General features: G+C 37.3%; 1 protein-coding gene across 6 annotated transcripts in view; it reads left to right on the forward strand.

Annotated features, from left to right (window-relative positions):
- myt1b (myelin transcription factor 1b) overlaps nucleotides 1–11,740 on the forward strand; it is a 69,775-nt gene extending 58,035 nt beyond the window's left edge. For 5 of the 6 annotated variants that reach the window (XM_022206034.2, XM_022206037.2, XM_022206036.2 and 2 more), the window contains 4 exons: nucleotides 1,716–1,807; nucleotides 2,436–2,539; nucleotides 6,391–6,534; nucleotides 6,671–11,740. In XM_022206034.2, coding sequence (XP_022061726.1) covers nucleotides 1,716–1,807; nucleotides 2,436–2,539; nucleotides 6,391–6,534; nucleotides 6,671–6,814 — 484 coding nt within the window. In that variant the 3' untranslated portion in view covers nucleotides 6,815–11,740. The remainder of the gene's footprint in view (nucleotides 1–1,715; nucleotides 1,808–2,435; nucleotides 2,540–6,390; nucleotides 6,535–6,670) is intronic. The other variant, XM_022206035.2, reaches the window with a different exon arrangement.
- The last annotated feature ends 5,177 nt before the right edge of the window (nucleotides 11,741–16,917 follow it).

Genomic DNA, 16,917 nt, shown 5'->3' on the forward strand with positions numbered 1-16,917 from the left:
AATTAGAGACCCATGTTTGTGTCATGAAGAGGTTTGTTTGAATCCCAAAAAGCTTTAAAAAATGCCAAAATCATATCATTTATCAGAGCCAGAAACTGTCAAAACAGAGACAATATGCTTTTTTTTCAATGTTCTTACACTTAATGTGATATTTATTAAAAAACACTTTATTCTACATGTTTGATTTGAAAAAAATCCCCAAATAGTACCCAAATACTCTAAAAAAGTAATTGTTCTGGAGTCCTGTGTCAGAATTCAGCGCGCAAAAATACTACATACACGGTACACTCGGTAGTATTTAGAATAAAAGTTGGTTAAAAGATGTGTTTAGCTCTTGTTATCTTATAGTTTCACATATTTGTACATGATGGCTTCTCAATAAATTGGAGACCCCTGTTTGTGTCATAAAGAGGCTTATTTGAATCCCACAAAGCTTTAGAAATGCCAAAACTATATCATTTATCGGAGCCAGAAACTGTCAAAGCAGAGACAATATATTTTGTTTAGTTTTATTACAGTTTTCTAACAGACCTTGAACTCCTCATCTGAGACTTAATTTGATATTTATTAGAAAACACTTTATTCTACGTGTTTGATTTGAAAAAATAAAATCCAAAAATAGTACCCAGATTGTGTAAAAAATTAAAACATTCTGCGGTTTACACAGAGCAGATAGGAGATAAACATGGAAATAAATTAAAAATGCAAGCAGTAAAATATCTATAGGATAAACCAGAGTTGTTTTCCACTACTGGTAACACTTGTGTGGACTGTATGGAATAATTAAAGAAATCTGAAGGTTTTTGGTTGAGTTTTCTTTACGATTTATCACATTATAACTGTGTCATACTGCACAATACTCATTTTTGAAGTCATCTTACTTCTATTCATGATTGTTCTGTTTCTATAGAGGTGCTACTTTAGATTGCAGCGAAGAATGAGCCCACAGTGAAGGAAAAATATGACAGAAAAAGGGTTCAGAAGGTTAAACACGTTCATTTAAAGCAGACTCGTGGACTCGGGTCACAGAACTCAAACCACAAAAGACTTCAACCTTTTATTCTGTCATGGGTTGTGATGGGTTATTATGCTGCCACTTAACAGAAAGAGCACAACTCAATTAAATCTTTTAGTCATGTTCAATTTTTCTTACACATCTGAAGACAGATGGGTTCAACAAAAGATTCAAAAGTCCATTCAGATTTGTAAAATGTTGCTGAATTCTAACTTAGCTTTAACGTTGGACTGTTGCTACGCTAAGCTAAGCTAGTAGCAGCACAAACAGAAGAGTGGTATCAGTCTTATTGTTTGAAATCTGTCCTTCCCAAAAAGATTCTTGAAGTGACAAACACAGAACGTTCTTGTGGTCTTTTCTTTTACGTTATCTTGTTTAAATTGATCAGTTTCAACATGTTCTAGATATTTCTTAGTTTTAATTTCAGTGGGACATTACCAGGCGGTAGCTTCCGCTCTAAGTCCAGTATTCTCATTGGATTTAGTAACACTTTTGTTAGTCTTAGACATTCAGAACAACACTGGGTCACGATATTCACTTAATTTGTGTTTTAATGCAATGTCCAAAACATCTGGTACAATTAGAAGCCTCAAGACTTTCACTAACACCAGGACCCCACATGGTGGCCGTTTACCGCCTAATTAAAATGAGCATTCACCTTACTTTACACAACAAGTGACCCGGTTTGTGTCACCTCCAGCCTCTCAGGATGCCCCAGAGCCTTGTACGCCAAGAAGAAGGCCAAGTTCCCCACAGAGGACTACCTGAGCACCAAGTTTAGAGCCAGCGACGGTAAGAAAACGTGTTTATAGATCGAGATGCATGTCAGAAATACACTACCCTTTAGAAGTTTGGGGTCACTTAGAAATGTCCTTTTTTTGAAAGAAAAGCTTTTTTATTCAATGAAGATAACATTTATATTAATCAGAAATGTTCTAAATGACTATTCTAGCTGGAAACGGCTGATTTTTAATGGAGTATCTCCATAGGGGTACAGAGGAACATTTCCAGCAACCATCACTCCTGTGTTCTAATGCTACATTGTGTTAGCTAATGGTGTTGAAAGGCTCATTGATGATTAGAAAACCCTTGTACAGTTATGTTAGCACATGAATAAAAGTGTGTGTTCATGGAAAACATGAAATTGTCTGAGTGACCTCAAACTTTTGAATGGTAGTGTAGCTCAAGATGCATTTTAGAAATGAATCTGTTTATGAGGTTAGTATACACACTGAGAAACTCCTGAGTATTCAGGAATTTATTAGGATTATAGGTACAGAATACGTGTCTAAAGAAAAGAGTTCAGCACAGATAAACAGCAAAAATCAAATTGAAAATGCACAGACCAGATACCGAACTTCTATCCCTTCTGTTCCTTTTCTGTTCTGATGATTCCACTGTCTGTCTGCTGCTGCTTTAGTTTTGGACAACGACGAGGACATCAAGCAGCTCAACAAGGAGATAAACGACCTCAATGAATCCAACAATGAGATGGAGGCCGACATGGTGAACCTGCAGACTCAGGTGAGTGTTGTTGTCATTTTAATGAACCCACACACGGCTTAAACACTGTGTGTTTTGTTTGTTTTTGTTTTTTAAATTATTGAATCTAAAATCCTTTTCGAGACTTAAGGTCATCAGTTCTGAACCTTTAAAAGACGTGTTACCTTTAAAAAAATAGCTGAAATTCAAGCATTTATCAAAACCAACAACACGAAAACAAAAGTTTATTTTATTTATTTAACCTTTATTTTACCAGGTGAGTTAGTTGAGAACAAGTTCTCATTTTCGATAATAACATGGAAATATCAGAAACAAATCTAAACTTAAAATTGGGATATTTAATCAAAATCTCTTTTTTTCTCTGCCAAGGAATGTGGTGGAATTATGTGACAATTAGCATTGGTTTGTCTGTTTGTCTGTTCACATTACTCAATAATGGATTTACAGATTTGCTGAAATTTTCAGGGAAGGTCAGAAATGGCCCAAGGACCAAATGAATAGATTTTGGCAGTGATGCAGCTTATAGTCTGGATCCATGGATTTGTTAAAGAGTTCTGTATGGATTTCTGGTGGATTTGTAGTAGGATCACAATCATGTGATCGTCAGCAGACAGCTTATGTAGTGTTCACTTGTTGTCATGGTTACAGTGATGCCGTGACGCTATCTGGCAACAATACAGAAATCTTTAACAAATCCATGGATCCAGACTATAAGCTGCATCACTACTAAAATTTAATCACTTGGTCCTTGTGTCTTTTTTGACCTTCCCTGAAAATTTCATCCAAATCTGTTATTCCGGTTTTGAGTAATGCTGTGAACAGACAGAAAAACAGACAAACAAACCAATGCTGATCGTCAGATAATTTCTCTGCATTACTTCCCAGAGTAATAATAATGTAGATATAACATATTTTTCCAGTATTGATAAAACATGTTGAACATGTTGATTCTGGGTTTTTTAATGAAATAATTCATCTGTCATTTTGTCTTTTAATGGTTTATATCTTTAGAACTGTGCCATACGTCATAAAAGACATTTCTGAGTTTTATCTCCTTCTAGTCACGGTTATGTTTCCATAGAGGAGCAGGGTTTTAAAAAATGAGCCCACACTGAGTAAAACTGCAACAGGAGTAGAAGACACCCAGAAAGTATTTGAGGTTCAGAGGCTTACAGGAACATTTGATATATTATTTCATTATTGCTCACTTCAGTACACTCAAGGATTTTACTGCTAGTGGCTGTACTTTAGTCTGAAGGGTGAAACTGTAGATAAAAATTACTGACATTTTTTTGTTAGTTCACTGAATTTATCACCATTTTTGCCTCATGCTTCTGTTAAACTATGTCGTCACATTCACCAAGTTACATTTGCTGACTTTAAAAGATAAAATAGACGTTATTCTACAGTTTGTTCTTAAGAAATCCAATAACAAACAGAATCACATCCAGACTCTCTGAACATGTAAATCTAAAATATTTCATAAAACAGCAGTAATTTCACAGAATCTCAATAAAAAACTGCCCTCACACCACCACATAAAATCAGACGGTTGAAAATGCAAAACAAAGAAAATGCGAATGAAAATGTGACGTGTGGAAGGACTATCATCAGAAAAACCTACAGACCATTTAATTCTAGAGACACAGAAAGGCTCTAAAACAGTGTATCTAGAAAGACCACCAAGAATAAGAGAAGCAATGAGCACGAGGGGTCCTGTGTGAATCCTTCAGCCATGTAGCTGAGGTCATATAATCTGCATAAAGAGCAGAATATTTACACAGCTGGTGCATTTATATGTGTGCATCATTATACAAGATGTGTGGGAGCTTTAAATCCTGTATGCATGTTTTTATCTTTATGGAAATGTGGGGCAAGAAGAACTCAATTTCTTCACTGTGTGTTTCACAATGAATGCACTAAATATAAAACAAAACTCGTAAAATATTACATTTACCGGTTTCTGGCTTCTTGTCCACAAGTGTGCCAGATTTCAGTGTGTCAAACTACTCATACACACGGTGAACTCAGTTATATTTAAATAAAAGAGGGGTTATAAAATGCTTTAACAAAGCAATTGAGGCTTCTATTAACTTGTAATTTCAGACACTACTGTTCAAACGTTTGGGGTCACTGAGAAATGTCCTTATTTTTAGAAGAAAATCAGTTGTTTTTTCAATGACAATAACATTAAATGAATGATAAATCCAGTCTAGACATTGTTAATGTGGTAAATGACTATTCTAGCTGGAAACAGCTGATTTTTAATGGAATATCTCCATAGGGGTACAGAGGAACATTTCCAGCAACCATCACTCCTGTGTTCTAATGCTACATTGTGTTAGCTAATGGTGTTGAAAGGCTCATTGATGATTAGAAAACCCTTGTGCAGTTATGTTAGCACATGAATAAAAGTCTGAGTTTTCATGAAAAACATGGAATTGTCTTTTCAATGGTAGTGTATATTTGTTGGTAAGTTTTCAGTACTATTTGTGTGCTACAGATGTGTGTTTACATTAACACTCTAAAGAACTTTAAAAATGCATTTTATCCCATTTATCAGAGCTATGCCAAGCTAGCTGTTCAAAACAGAGAGAATCGATTGATTTTCAACTTTCCAACAGTTCTTATAGTGCTCATCCGTGACTCAATGTGATCTACATAATTTTGTGTTATGTTTTTTTATTTCAAAAATAGTTACCATACTCTGTATAAAACTAAAAATTCTGCGCTCCTCATCCGTCATTAGTGACTCAGCTTTGACCAGCAGTTGCATGACAAAAATTCAGAGAGTTCTTGATTGAACTGCAGGGATTTTAACTGTCTCTGTTTCTTCTGACTCCAAGGGCTTGGATTCGGTTTTCTACTGGGTAGAAACTGGTTTGGGACAGGTTTTATTGTGGTCTGACACCGGTTTGGTTCTTAAGGGCTCGGTGTTTGATTTGGTTTTAGGTGGCTATTGGTTTTTTCCAGTGGTATAAAATCCATTATTCATTTGATTCTTCGTCCTCAATTAAAGATAGCATCCCTTGAGTCTTGGCTTCTCCATTAGTGGTGCTTGAGTCTATAAATAACAAGAAAAGCACTCAGAGAGCAAAGTACTCCGCCAAGGCTGCTCATTAGCTGTATCATTTCTAACAGATGAAATCTTTAATAAAAATGATCTTGCGCTGAGCACAGGCATGTGTCGTGCATGTATACGTTATGTACGGATACCAGATCACGTGACCTAAATATGTAGCAGACCGCAGGATTTGTTGGAACTGAAACACCCCCATAATTGAATCAATTTTTCTTTGTATCATTTCCGACAGATAAGTCCTAATAAGTCCACAGCAGTCGATTTGTAGTCGGATCACAATCATGTGATTGTCAGCAAGCAGCTGATGTAGTGTTCACTTGTTGTCATGGTTACAGTGATGCCATGCCGCTATCTGGCAATGATACAGAAATCTTTAGCAAACCCATGGATCCAGACTATAAGCTGCATCACTGTCAAAATCTAATCACTTGGTCCTTGTGTCATTTCTGACCTTTCCGGAACATTTAATCCAAATCTGTTAATCTGTTGTTGAGTAATGTTGCTGACAGGCAGACAAACGGACAAACAGATGGACAAATGTACGCCAATCATTTCATAACTCTGAAGCATTCCTTGGTGGAGTAAAAATAAAAAATAATAATAAAAAAAATCTTAAATCTTATGTTTACACAGAGCAGACAGTCGACAAATATGGAAACAAATAAAATGTAAAACAAGTATGTAGGCTCAACACCTGTGGGCTCTCAGACAAATGTTGTACTACTTGCAGATAAATTCCAACCTGAAACCTAAAGCTGTGTGAATGAAACCCTGTTTGTGTGGTTTCCAGATCTCCTCCATGGAGAAGAACCTGAAGAGCATCGAGCACGAGAACAAGATGATCGAGGAGCAGAACGAGGCTCTGTTCATGGAGCTGTCCGGCCTGAGTCGCGCCCTGATCCGCAGCCTGGCCAACATCCGCCTGCCGCACATGGTGAGTCCTCCACCACGCTTTCTCCATTGATTTGACTGCATTTGTTTCGAGGTCAATCTTGGCCCCTTCCAGTTTTTTTTTTTTTTTTTTTTTTGCTGCTCCTCTCAGCTGCGATTGGTTGTCGTTTGCACCACAGCAGGAGCCAATCACTGAGCAGAACTTCGACAGCTACGTGAGCACCCTGACCGACATGTACACCAACAAGGACTGCTTCCAGAGCCCGGAGAACAAGGCGCTGCTGGAGAGCATCAACAAAGCCGTGAAGGGCATCAAAGTCTGAGGCTCGACACACTCAGACGGAGAGAAAACCCAAACTGTCCTGAAGCGCAGAAAGCGTGACAGAGGTGGAGAGGGAGAGATGAAGAGATGTTGAAATACTCTACAATATATTGAAATAAGATTCAAAAACAAAAAAGGGAATTCAGGTTACTTCAATAAACAGCAACTTAAAAAAAATCAACCCAGGGAGCACTCTGTTGAAGAAAAGTGACGCGGACCAAAATCCACACCATGCTGCTGCTGGGATTTCATCGGAGGAAACCGATTCCTTCAGTCAGAATGGATGGAAAAGAAGAATAATGTTACTGGAAACTGTTATCTGGGGGTTTTGATAATATGCTGTATGTTTACCTGTTGTCTCTTTTGTGTCCTTAACTGTTTCTGGAGAGGGTTTTTAACCGTTGCGCCGGTCAAAATAGTGCTTCGCTTCAGCCGTGAAGACGTGGAGGAAGGCGGGGACGAGAAAACTCTCAGCATCGCCGTCCTGTAGCATTCACTGTGGCTTCGAAAAGCTCTCCGACCCACGACCACACACACCCCAGCAATACGAAGCGTGCACTAAACTGAAGATGTGTTTGCTTCGGGTGGTTTTACTGCAGCAAAGACGTCAGCGGAGATATAAAAATCACCAGACAGATCCAGGAAGAGATGATATCATGTTTTAAAAAGCAGCAGATTAACCCTTTTACCCCCCTTTTTTAATTTAAACTGAAATGATAATAGTAATAGTGTGCACTCATTTCAAATTCAGTTAGTCATATCAATAGTATTTATCGACATAGGAATTGCACTTCATTTCAATGAATAGTTTTGTGGTACAATAATTATTGTTATATATGAATTATTTAAACTTGTGAACTTTTAAATTGTAACTTATTGCCATTTATGTTATTGAGGTTTATTTATTTGAAGCAATCTATTTATTAACTTTGTTTTGTAAAACACACGCGTAAAAAATGCATCTTTACTGATTATCACGGTCGAATTTGCAGATGTTTCAATATTTTAAAAATCTATATAGATAACTGACAAGGCATATTTTGTTTTGGAGTACTTTTTTAAAGCCTTTTTTAAGTGCAGATGTTTTATAACGACACTTTTTTTTTTCTTCTTTTGATAATTTTACAAGAAAAAACTTTTTTTGGTTGTTCTTGTGTTTTTTTTCCCTTTTTGTTTGTGTTCCTATTTGTGTTACTGCTACACTCAAAACAACACTGCTGAGAAGTTAAAAAAAAGTATGTATTTATTATTTATTTAATAATATGAAAGAAATTGACTGATATGGCTGTATATTTATTTTGTTATTTATATGCGTGATGTGACGGTTGAGTCTTGAGTAGTCTCAAAGATCCACTGCTAATATTTAAATAAAGAAACAAAATCAATACAAATACTGTTTGATTGCTAATGCCGAGACATACCAGCAGCTGATTGTAAAAATAACCCAACAAAAGCAATCACTGTTCTGTTGCTATCTGGTCTCTCTGTGTGTTTGCTTTTGTCAGGTGAAAAGAAAAGTGTAAAAAAAAAAAACATAATAGTTTGAAAATGTTACCTCTCCCAAGCGCTTTGTAGCAGCCAGCACCGGCTCACCCAAAACCTCTGTGATGTACCATGGCTGCTTAATTACTACTTTTTCTTTTAAACAAATTCTTATTTATTCTTTTCATCAGTACAATGGTACATGTATAGAGCTCTGTTTCCAGCAGTGTTTTAGTCTGGATGTATGGGTCTAAAACACACCAACACAGCGACATATCCAACCCTAGAGGATACTGTAGGATGGCCTCCTTTTGACAAACTTCTATCAGATAAACATACACACCCTTGTAGCCTTACTCTAGATTTTAATTTTTTGATGCACAAAGTGCCACTGAGAAAAAAAAAAGAAGAAGAGAACTCACTTTCTTTCCTGATTCTTCGCATTTCTGCAATGTAACAATGTCTGGTCCTGAGAAGACCACGGCATCAAGAGAGTGGTGATTGTTTCAGATGCCTTTATTTCTCTGCCAAGATGGCCATAAGTACACTATAAATACATTCTGTATAAATAGATTTTAAAGATGCTATATATATGAATATAAACATACATATATTTTTCCAGTGTAATTGTTGACTTGCTCTTCTTCTTCTCTTGTATTACCTTATCAAAGGATCACTAGCTGTTTAGAAGAGATGTGAGGGGGCGTTATCAATAGGAGGCAGTTACACCTTATTTAATATCACTAAGACCTGCTCAACTGTGGCTTTAAACATACCGTTCAGTCAAGCTGAAGGCAAAGTAGGCACATTGTTGATGATACAGTACTTTGGAAATGTTCTCATAGGTTTCCTTTTCTTTCTTTGAGTTCTTTTATCTGTCTGTCCTTGATCCAGAACTGTCAAAAAACATCTACTGTTTGTTGTACTACTGAATCTGAGAAATGACATGTCAATTTGAAACTAGATGGTTGGCTCTTTGTTCCTAAGTGTCATGTGAGTCCATGTGTAGTAAATGGGAAAAAAACTGAAAAAAAAAGAAAAAGATGATGCCTCTGAATAATGTTCTGCACATAGTGTTTAGCGACATTGTGCAGTTATTGTACTATTAATGGTCAAGGCCTGCTCGCTGTGAGCCCTCTAATGTAACGAAACAAGCAAGTAGGAGACTTTAGTGTAACCTGCCTTTGAGTGATGCGTCGCAGCTGCTGTGGTGTACAGTATGATACCCTTGTTGATGTCAAAGGCATGTTGTAAATGTGCTTTTAGCCAATGTAGAATGAAACTCCTTTGTGCACTTTCTGAATAACCGTTGAAAATGCCAGCATTTGACTTGTGAGAACCCCAATAGATAGATCACGGGCAATAGCGTTGTCCCACCTGTTTGTTGCTGTTCACATAGAAATAAACCACCTGTAGGCTGCGTCGGTAGAGACATGTGTTTGATTCAGGGGGTTCGAAATGTATTTTTTAAAAAAAGGAAGTGGTACTTTCTTTTTCCAAACAAAAAAAAACCAAAAGAGATTGACAGGAAGCAGAGTTTGGTTCTCAGGTGACCGGGGAGAGCTGCTAAAGCAGAACAGAGCAATGCCATAGGTCAGCCAGTCAGCTGAAGCTAGAGGCGATAGCAGCGGCTGGATCAAGGCCTCGTGTGAAATGAGATGAGTGCGTGGGAGTGGGAAATTGATTTGCCAGGCTACACTATCTCCCCTTTGTTTTAGGAGGAGGCGTTTGTTGCATAAATACGTGTCCGTCACTCAAAAGAATGTCAAAGCTTTTTATGACTTTTAAACCCCCACCTCCCCCCAGCCCTCCACCGCTCCACTCCCCTCTGTTGTTCACGTCTTGTCTAACCTTTCCTCAGGAAGGATAGTTTGGATGCATTTGGTTAACAAAGTAGCGTATTCCTTCTCTTGAAAATGCACGAGAATGCTACCCGAGAGTGTTAAGACTGTGAATATTCTCCTAACTTATTTGATATGGCATGACCCCTTTTAAACTGCTTGATGAAATTGTCTACTGAGGTATGTAAATGAATAACACTGAGGCCATGAAAGCATAGCATTTTCACAAAAATGTCAGCTGAGAAAGCGAACGCAGCCCACAGTCGGTTCTGCGCCCACGCACTGTATGTTTTCTTATTTACATAAAAGTACTGAGTGATGGAGTGAGGAGTTTTATTATTCTAAATAGCAAAGGAACAACAAACTGGTCAGGGTTCAGTTCCCCCCTGAAGCACCTGGGATGAAATTAAACTTTCAGGGAAACCAGTCTGCACCAAAATCCAGGTGTGTGTTTAAGGTTTTATTATTGTGGGGGGTGGGGGGCACCTTTTACCTGTCACGAGCAGGGCGCACCGCATAGAAAATGACTCACGATAAAGAAATGTCAAGCTGAGTGGCACTTTTTCATCAAGCTGAGCAAAACCAAAAGATCCTCGCCCCTCCAAACCAACCACCTCCCCTGCTGTAGTCTCCAAGCTGTGTGGTCTTAACATGTGTGCCTTTCTCACTCCACTCATTTCAAGATAGGGTATGTTTACACCTGGTTCTAATACTGCTGAAAACATTCAGTCTGGATCTAAATGTCTTACTTTTTCGCGGGGGAGGGGCAGGTTTTACTCTGTAAAAATAAATGTGTCTTTTACATGCAGGCATGAGGCCATTCTGTGACAGACATAACACACAAAAAAACAAACGACGAGCTTTTTGTTAGGCTAAAGAAACTGTGATCTCATTCTGTCGATTCAGGTACCAAACTGCATGGACAGTTTCTGTGAAGGAAATCTGAAGAACATCATCGTCATTCATCCCTAGATAATGCATCAGTGTGCAGGGCATTATTTTGAAACAAGTGGAAGTCTGTGTACATATTTGTATTAAGAAGAAAAACAGTGTTATTGTTGTTGTATTGAAGACAAGTTGAAAATGGTTTCCCAAAAAAAAAAAAAAAAGATTAGTTTGTGACAAAGAAAAAAAAAATCCACAGCCAAGGGTTGTCCTGCTAGCACATTTTTACAGAGATGAGCTATTTTTACTGGTGATTTTCTAGGCATTGATATTGATATCCTTTAAAAAGAAAAAAAAGTACTAAACTTCCAAAATTACAAGCACTTCCACAACAATAGATTGTATGGTAATTTTTGTTACTTTTGTAGACGTGCTCGTTCCTTTGCTACTGCACCGTTTTTTGTAAAGTGGGACAGGCCTTGGCTGTGTGTCCTCGGGGTCTCATGTTTTTTTGTTCATGTTTTTTTGTTTTTATTTTTGTTCGGGAAGTAAAACACTGTAGATGGGCCGAATTTGTGACTGTGTGTTTGTGTACTTGTGTACATGTTCCTGTTCCTGTGTCAGTGTTATAAAGCAGAGAAGTGATGTCAGTTATTGTGGGGGTATGAAGCATTTTAAATGTTCTCTATGAAAAACACAAATAAAGACTCATAGACAAACATGACTCTATATTATCACTGCATATGTGTGTGTGTGTGTGTGTGTGTGTGTGCTCAGGTGCTGGCTATACTTGTGGGGACCAAATGTCCCCACAACTGTAGGAAAACCGAAAACAATGTCACTTGTGGGGACCTCATTTCGGTCCCCAAAAGTTTAAACAGTGTTTTCTTGGCCATGTTGTTGTTACTGAAAAAAGTAAAAGTGCAAAAAAGTTTCTTTAGGGTTAGGCATTGTTTTGGTCTGGGTTAAGGTTAGGGTTAGGGTAAGGGGTAGGGGTTAGGTATGAATGGGAGTCAATGGTAAGTCCCCACAATGATAGAAAAACACAGTGTGTGTGTGTGTGTGCGTGCTTGTGCATCTGTTGTTGTGAGGACTTACGTTAGTTTTATACTAAGTGAGGACACTTGTGTAAAGCTGGTCCTCACTTTAGGAAACACCTTCAAATGGTTGTTTTGGGATTCAGAGGTTCACGTTAGTTTTAGGCAGTTGCTAGAGACCACGTTATGTAAATGATCAGGAAAAGAATCGCCTTTATTGGCCAAGCATGTGAAAAATTGCATGGAATTTGACTCTTAACTGTTCGTGCACAAAGTAAAACACAGGTGTATTTAACCCTTGCGCTGTCCTGTGGGTCACAATTGACTCAGTTTAAAGTTTGAAAGTGTGGGGAAAAAATATATTTTCACAGTGAAACGTCTGATGTCTACATTTTCAACATTTTTGGGAAATCTTTAAACATTTTTGGTCGAAAAAAATATTAAAAATGTTTCTTAAGATCATTCACCAAAAAATCAACCAAAATCCAGAGAAATTTGGGGGATTTTGTTAAAATAAATCTTTTAAGCAAAACTTTGAAGGAATTATTGGAATTTTCTTCCTGAAGGTTTTGCAAATTTTCAGAAATTTGGGGAAATTTTTTTTCAGACAAGGAAACAATATTTTTGGGTGTCCATAAATGAGGACAACAGGAAAGTTAAACAAGGACCACAGGTAACAGAAGGAAAACTAGTGTTAAACTATTATGTCCAAGTATAGATATTTGTAAGAGCACATTTAAAATAATCCAAAGATTAATGCATATACACTTAATAAACTAGAGAAGCACTCAGAGAGTGCAGTACTCCAACAAAGCTGCTCAGTCGTCGTATCATTTCTGACAGGTGAAATCTTGAAAAAATTTGTGGCAGAAATCACGGCACCCTAGAATGTGGCCATTTAATATGGATGTACCCACAAACAAAATGACATTGCGCTGAGCACAGGTGTGTGTTACGCATGCGTACATCTTGCATGGACACTGAATTGCGTGACCTAAATATGTAGTGGGCGGCGGGAACTGATGGGACTCGGAAACACCTCTATAATTTAATCAGTTGTGCCTTGTATCAGTTCCAATGGTCCCATTAAGTCCTCAGTGGTGGATTTGTAGTAGGATCACAGTCATGTGATCGTCAGCAGGCAGCTGATGAAGTGTTCACTTGTTGTCATGCTTACAGTGATGCTGTGCCGTTATCTCGCAATGATACAGAAATCTTTAACAAATCTGTGGATCCAGACTATAAGCTGCATCACTGTCAAAATCTAATCACTTGGTCCTTGTGTCATTTCTGCCCTTCAGTGAAAATTTCATCCAAATCTGTGGTAAATATGGTGGTTCATTGTTGAGATTCAGAATGAGTTGTTGTTTTTCTGTGTCGAGTTGTTTTGTTGTTCAGTTCTCTGTACCGCCAACCAGAAGGGGGAAGTTTATGTAGGTTGTCTACAGGTGTGATGTTCTGCAGTGATGTTACATGTCTGTTTACTGACTCTGGACATGTAGAAGTCCTGGGCAGAATCCAGGTCAACCTCATGTGACATTTTTTCTCAAGTCTTTACTGTCCGTTGTTCATTGTCTATCTTTTTCAGTTACTGTCAGAATCAGACAGTAACTGAAGTGCAGAGAACAGAGTGAATTATTGAATTAACAGTGAATTATTGAATTAACAGTTTCTGAGGGTTTACAGTTTCTGAAGTTGTCTTCAGATTGCACTTCCTGGTGCAGGACATGCATCTTCTGCTTAGCCTTTTTATTGATTTTCTCTATGTTCAGTGTCCATCTCAGATCCTTGAAGACTGTGGATTGGGGAAACCTGAAGTTTACTTAGTGAGGGAGTACAGTGCAGATGGGCTCCTCCACAAAGACAAGTGTGGTCCTCACAACATCAGATGGTCGTTTAAGTGTTTAGACCAGATTAGAACCACATAGAATCACATTACTAGGGTTAGAGTAAGGGTTGGATTGCACATTTAGCTGCAGTACTTGTATTTCTTGTGTTGGTTGGACATAAAGCACACAGTCACATTGTGGGAACTCCTTATGGGGGCAAAAAGCAAATCCAAAACAATCGTTAATTTGAGGGTGAAGACTTGGTTTAAGGTTAGGTTTAAGTTTAGGTATTGATTCTTAGGTATTAAACTTGAGGAATGATCTCTTGTTCTCACAGCTTTATCTCTACACCTCCAAGTTTTTAGCAACCATGAAACATAATTTAAATGAGTTTCCATCATACGAGAAGTTCAGTGTAAGTCAATATCATTTTCTGAGGTTAAGACATGGGCAGGGAGGTCATATTTAAAAACAGACTGGGTCTTACTTTAATATGCAACCTTGGAATACCTGTTTTAAAGTTTATGCTGACTAAGAAAGTCTAGATTAAGTTTAGGGTAATGGTTTACAGCAGGAGTGTCAAACTCATTTTATTTCAAGAGAAACATTCAGCCCAACATGATCTCCAATCAGCCGGATCAGTTAAATTACAGCATATCAACCCATAAATCACGACAACTCCAAATTTTTCCTTTGTTTTCGTACAAAATGTATCTTCTTAAAATGTTCACACTGAACAACAAAACATCCTGAACAACCTGAAGTTTCTTAAGAAAAATAAATTCAGTTTCAGTGATAATATGCTTCAGTTTATCATTTACACATTACAACTTTTAGATCACAGAGTGTCTACAAAAAGGAACAAAACATTTAGTTATGATCAAAACAACAGTCCGACAATAAAAGACAAAAAACAAGACAAAATATTACAAAAATGAGACATAATATCACAACCACCAGAACTAAATGACTAGAAATGAGACAAATGACACGAAACAAAACAGAAGAGACAAACAATTACGCAAAAAAGTTACAAAGCACCAAAAAAAATGGACAAACTACAAAACTGAGACAAAAAATTACACAAACGACACAAGGGAGACAGAAAAACACAAAAAAATGCAAAAAACAATGAATAAAGCTAAAGAAAATAAGACAAAAACAAAACAAAAGGACAAAAACATAAAACACACGACAAAAGTCAGACAAAAAAATAACAAAAACAAGATAAAATATTACAAAAATAAGACACAAAGCCACAAAAGAACAATGAGGAATCTAGTATTTTACTTTATGATCAAAACAGCTTGTCTTGAAATGATTTAAAATTCATAGTTTTACCAATTTACAATCTGTAGTTAATGTCTTCTCTGTACATTTTACTCTTTACAAAAGGGGCAGAATTCAACCCTCAGGTGGGCTGGTTTTGGCCCGCAGACCGCATGTTTAACACCCCTGGTTTAGAGGCTAAGGGTCAAGGACGTGCATTATACCAATTAGGGCCTCAGACGTATAGAACTGCGTATATACATGCATGTGGTTGTGTGAGACTATTCATCGAACACTGTAATAACACCATTATGGTAAATAGGTAAAATGCTTGTGTACAATATGTGCTAAGTCATTTAAGAGACACACTGTCTTACTGGTAAACAAAATGGGGGACCTCAGTTTGCTATTAATGTGTACTTACATGTCATTGTTCTGTTGAGCAGCACTGACATCTGGTGGAGCACTTAGTGAGTCTACATGTTGTCTAAACTCACTCACAACCAGTATTTTATCAAAGACCATCTTTTCTCTCTCAGATGCTTTGTGACAACCCAGAAATTCTTAAATCAACACACTAATGCAGCCAAATTCTTTTAGCAGCTCTTTTGAAATATAGTTCAACAGTTGCTGTTTCTTTGCAGCCAAACACAAAACAAACATGAACAGTTGGCCACTGTAAGATTTGGCATCGCTAAGAATTTCCATTTATCCACTAGAAAGCCACTGACAGCATTGAATCAGTCTTCATCCTACTTTGTGGACGTAAACAGAAAGCGCTGTAGAACCATACTGAAAAGCACATTCATGCATGTATAAGCTTAGTTAGGACTACTCTCTTGATTAAAACATGTCCTTCTGCCAGTTAGTTTTATTTTGCCAAGAGTACGGACACCTGGATGCAAACCTACGTGAAACTGCTTTACAGTAGTTTTATAATGTCTTTGTTTCATTGAACAAAGTTATCTGCAAACCCGACAGGTAAAAGGTTTGAGGCAGATTTCACAAACAGGGTGGGATCACTGAACACTCTAACTCACATATAAAGCCCCTAGGCTGAAAAAGACATAAATGACACATCTTTTATAGTTGTTTTGCATCTCTTTGTAGTCATTTTGCCTTTCTTTGTAGCTGTTTGGTTTGTAGTCATCATGTTTTATGTCTTTGTCGGGAATTTGTGTCTCTTTGCAGTCAGTCTTTTATTTCAGACGAACTCTGTTCATCATGATGTTTTACAGAGCACTGTCTCATATTTGTTTTCACTTTCTTTAGGTTTTGTAACTGTTTTGTTTGTAGCCATCATGTTTTATGTCTCTGGGGTGAATTTGTCTCTTTGCAGTCAGTCTGTGTTTATTTGTGGAACTTTTCTGTCTCATCATATTTTTTTTTTACTAACTTTAAACGAGAAATTTAACATAGAAAATTGTGCCCTGTTTCATAAACCAATAATAAAACAACTTGATAATGGAATTTATTTTTTCATAACTGACACCTTTTCTATTTCAGGCAGTCCCTATTCATAATGATGCTATACAGAGCATTTTCGCATATTTATATACATTTTATTTCGGTTTTTACTCAAATTATTAGGTTAAAATGTGTCAAAATCATAGCAACACCTCTCACAAACTGATATTTTACTACATTTTAAAAGTCACTGTGCACCCGCAACCTGGAATAACATACAGACCAACATAAAACTTGACTCATTTTTATATTTAGGCCATTTCTGGTTTGTAATGTAGTCTGATTTTGCTTCCA

This window comes from Acanthochromis polyacanthus, chromosome 6, assembly GCF_021347895.1.
Source record: "Acanthochromis polyacanthus isolate Apoly-LR-REF ecotype Palm Island chromosome 6, KAUST_Apoly_ChrSc, whole genome shotgun sequence".
NCBI lineage: Eukaryota > Metazoa > Chordata > Actinopteri > Pomacentridae > Acanthochromis > Acanthochromis polyacanthus.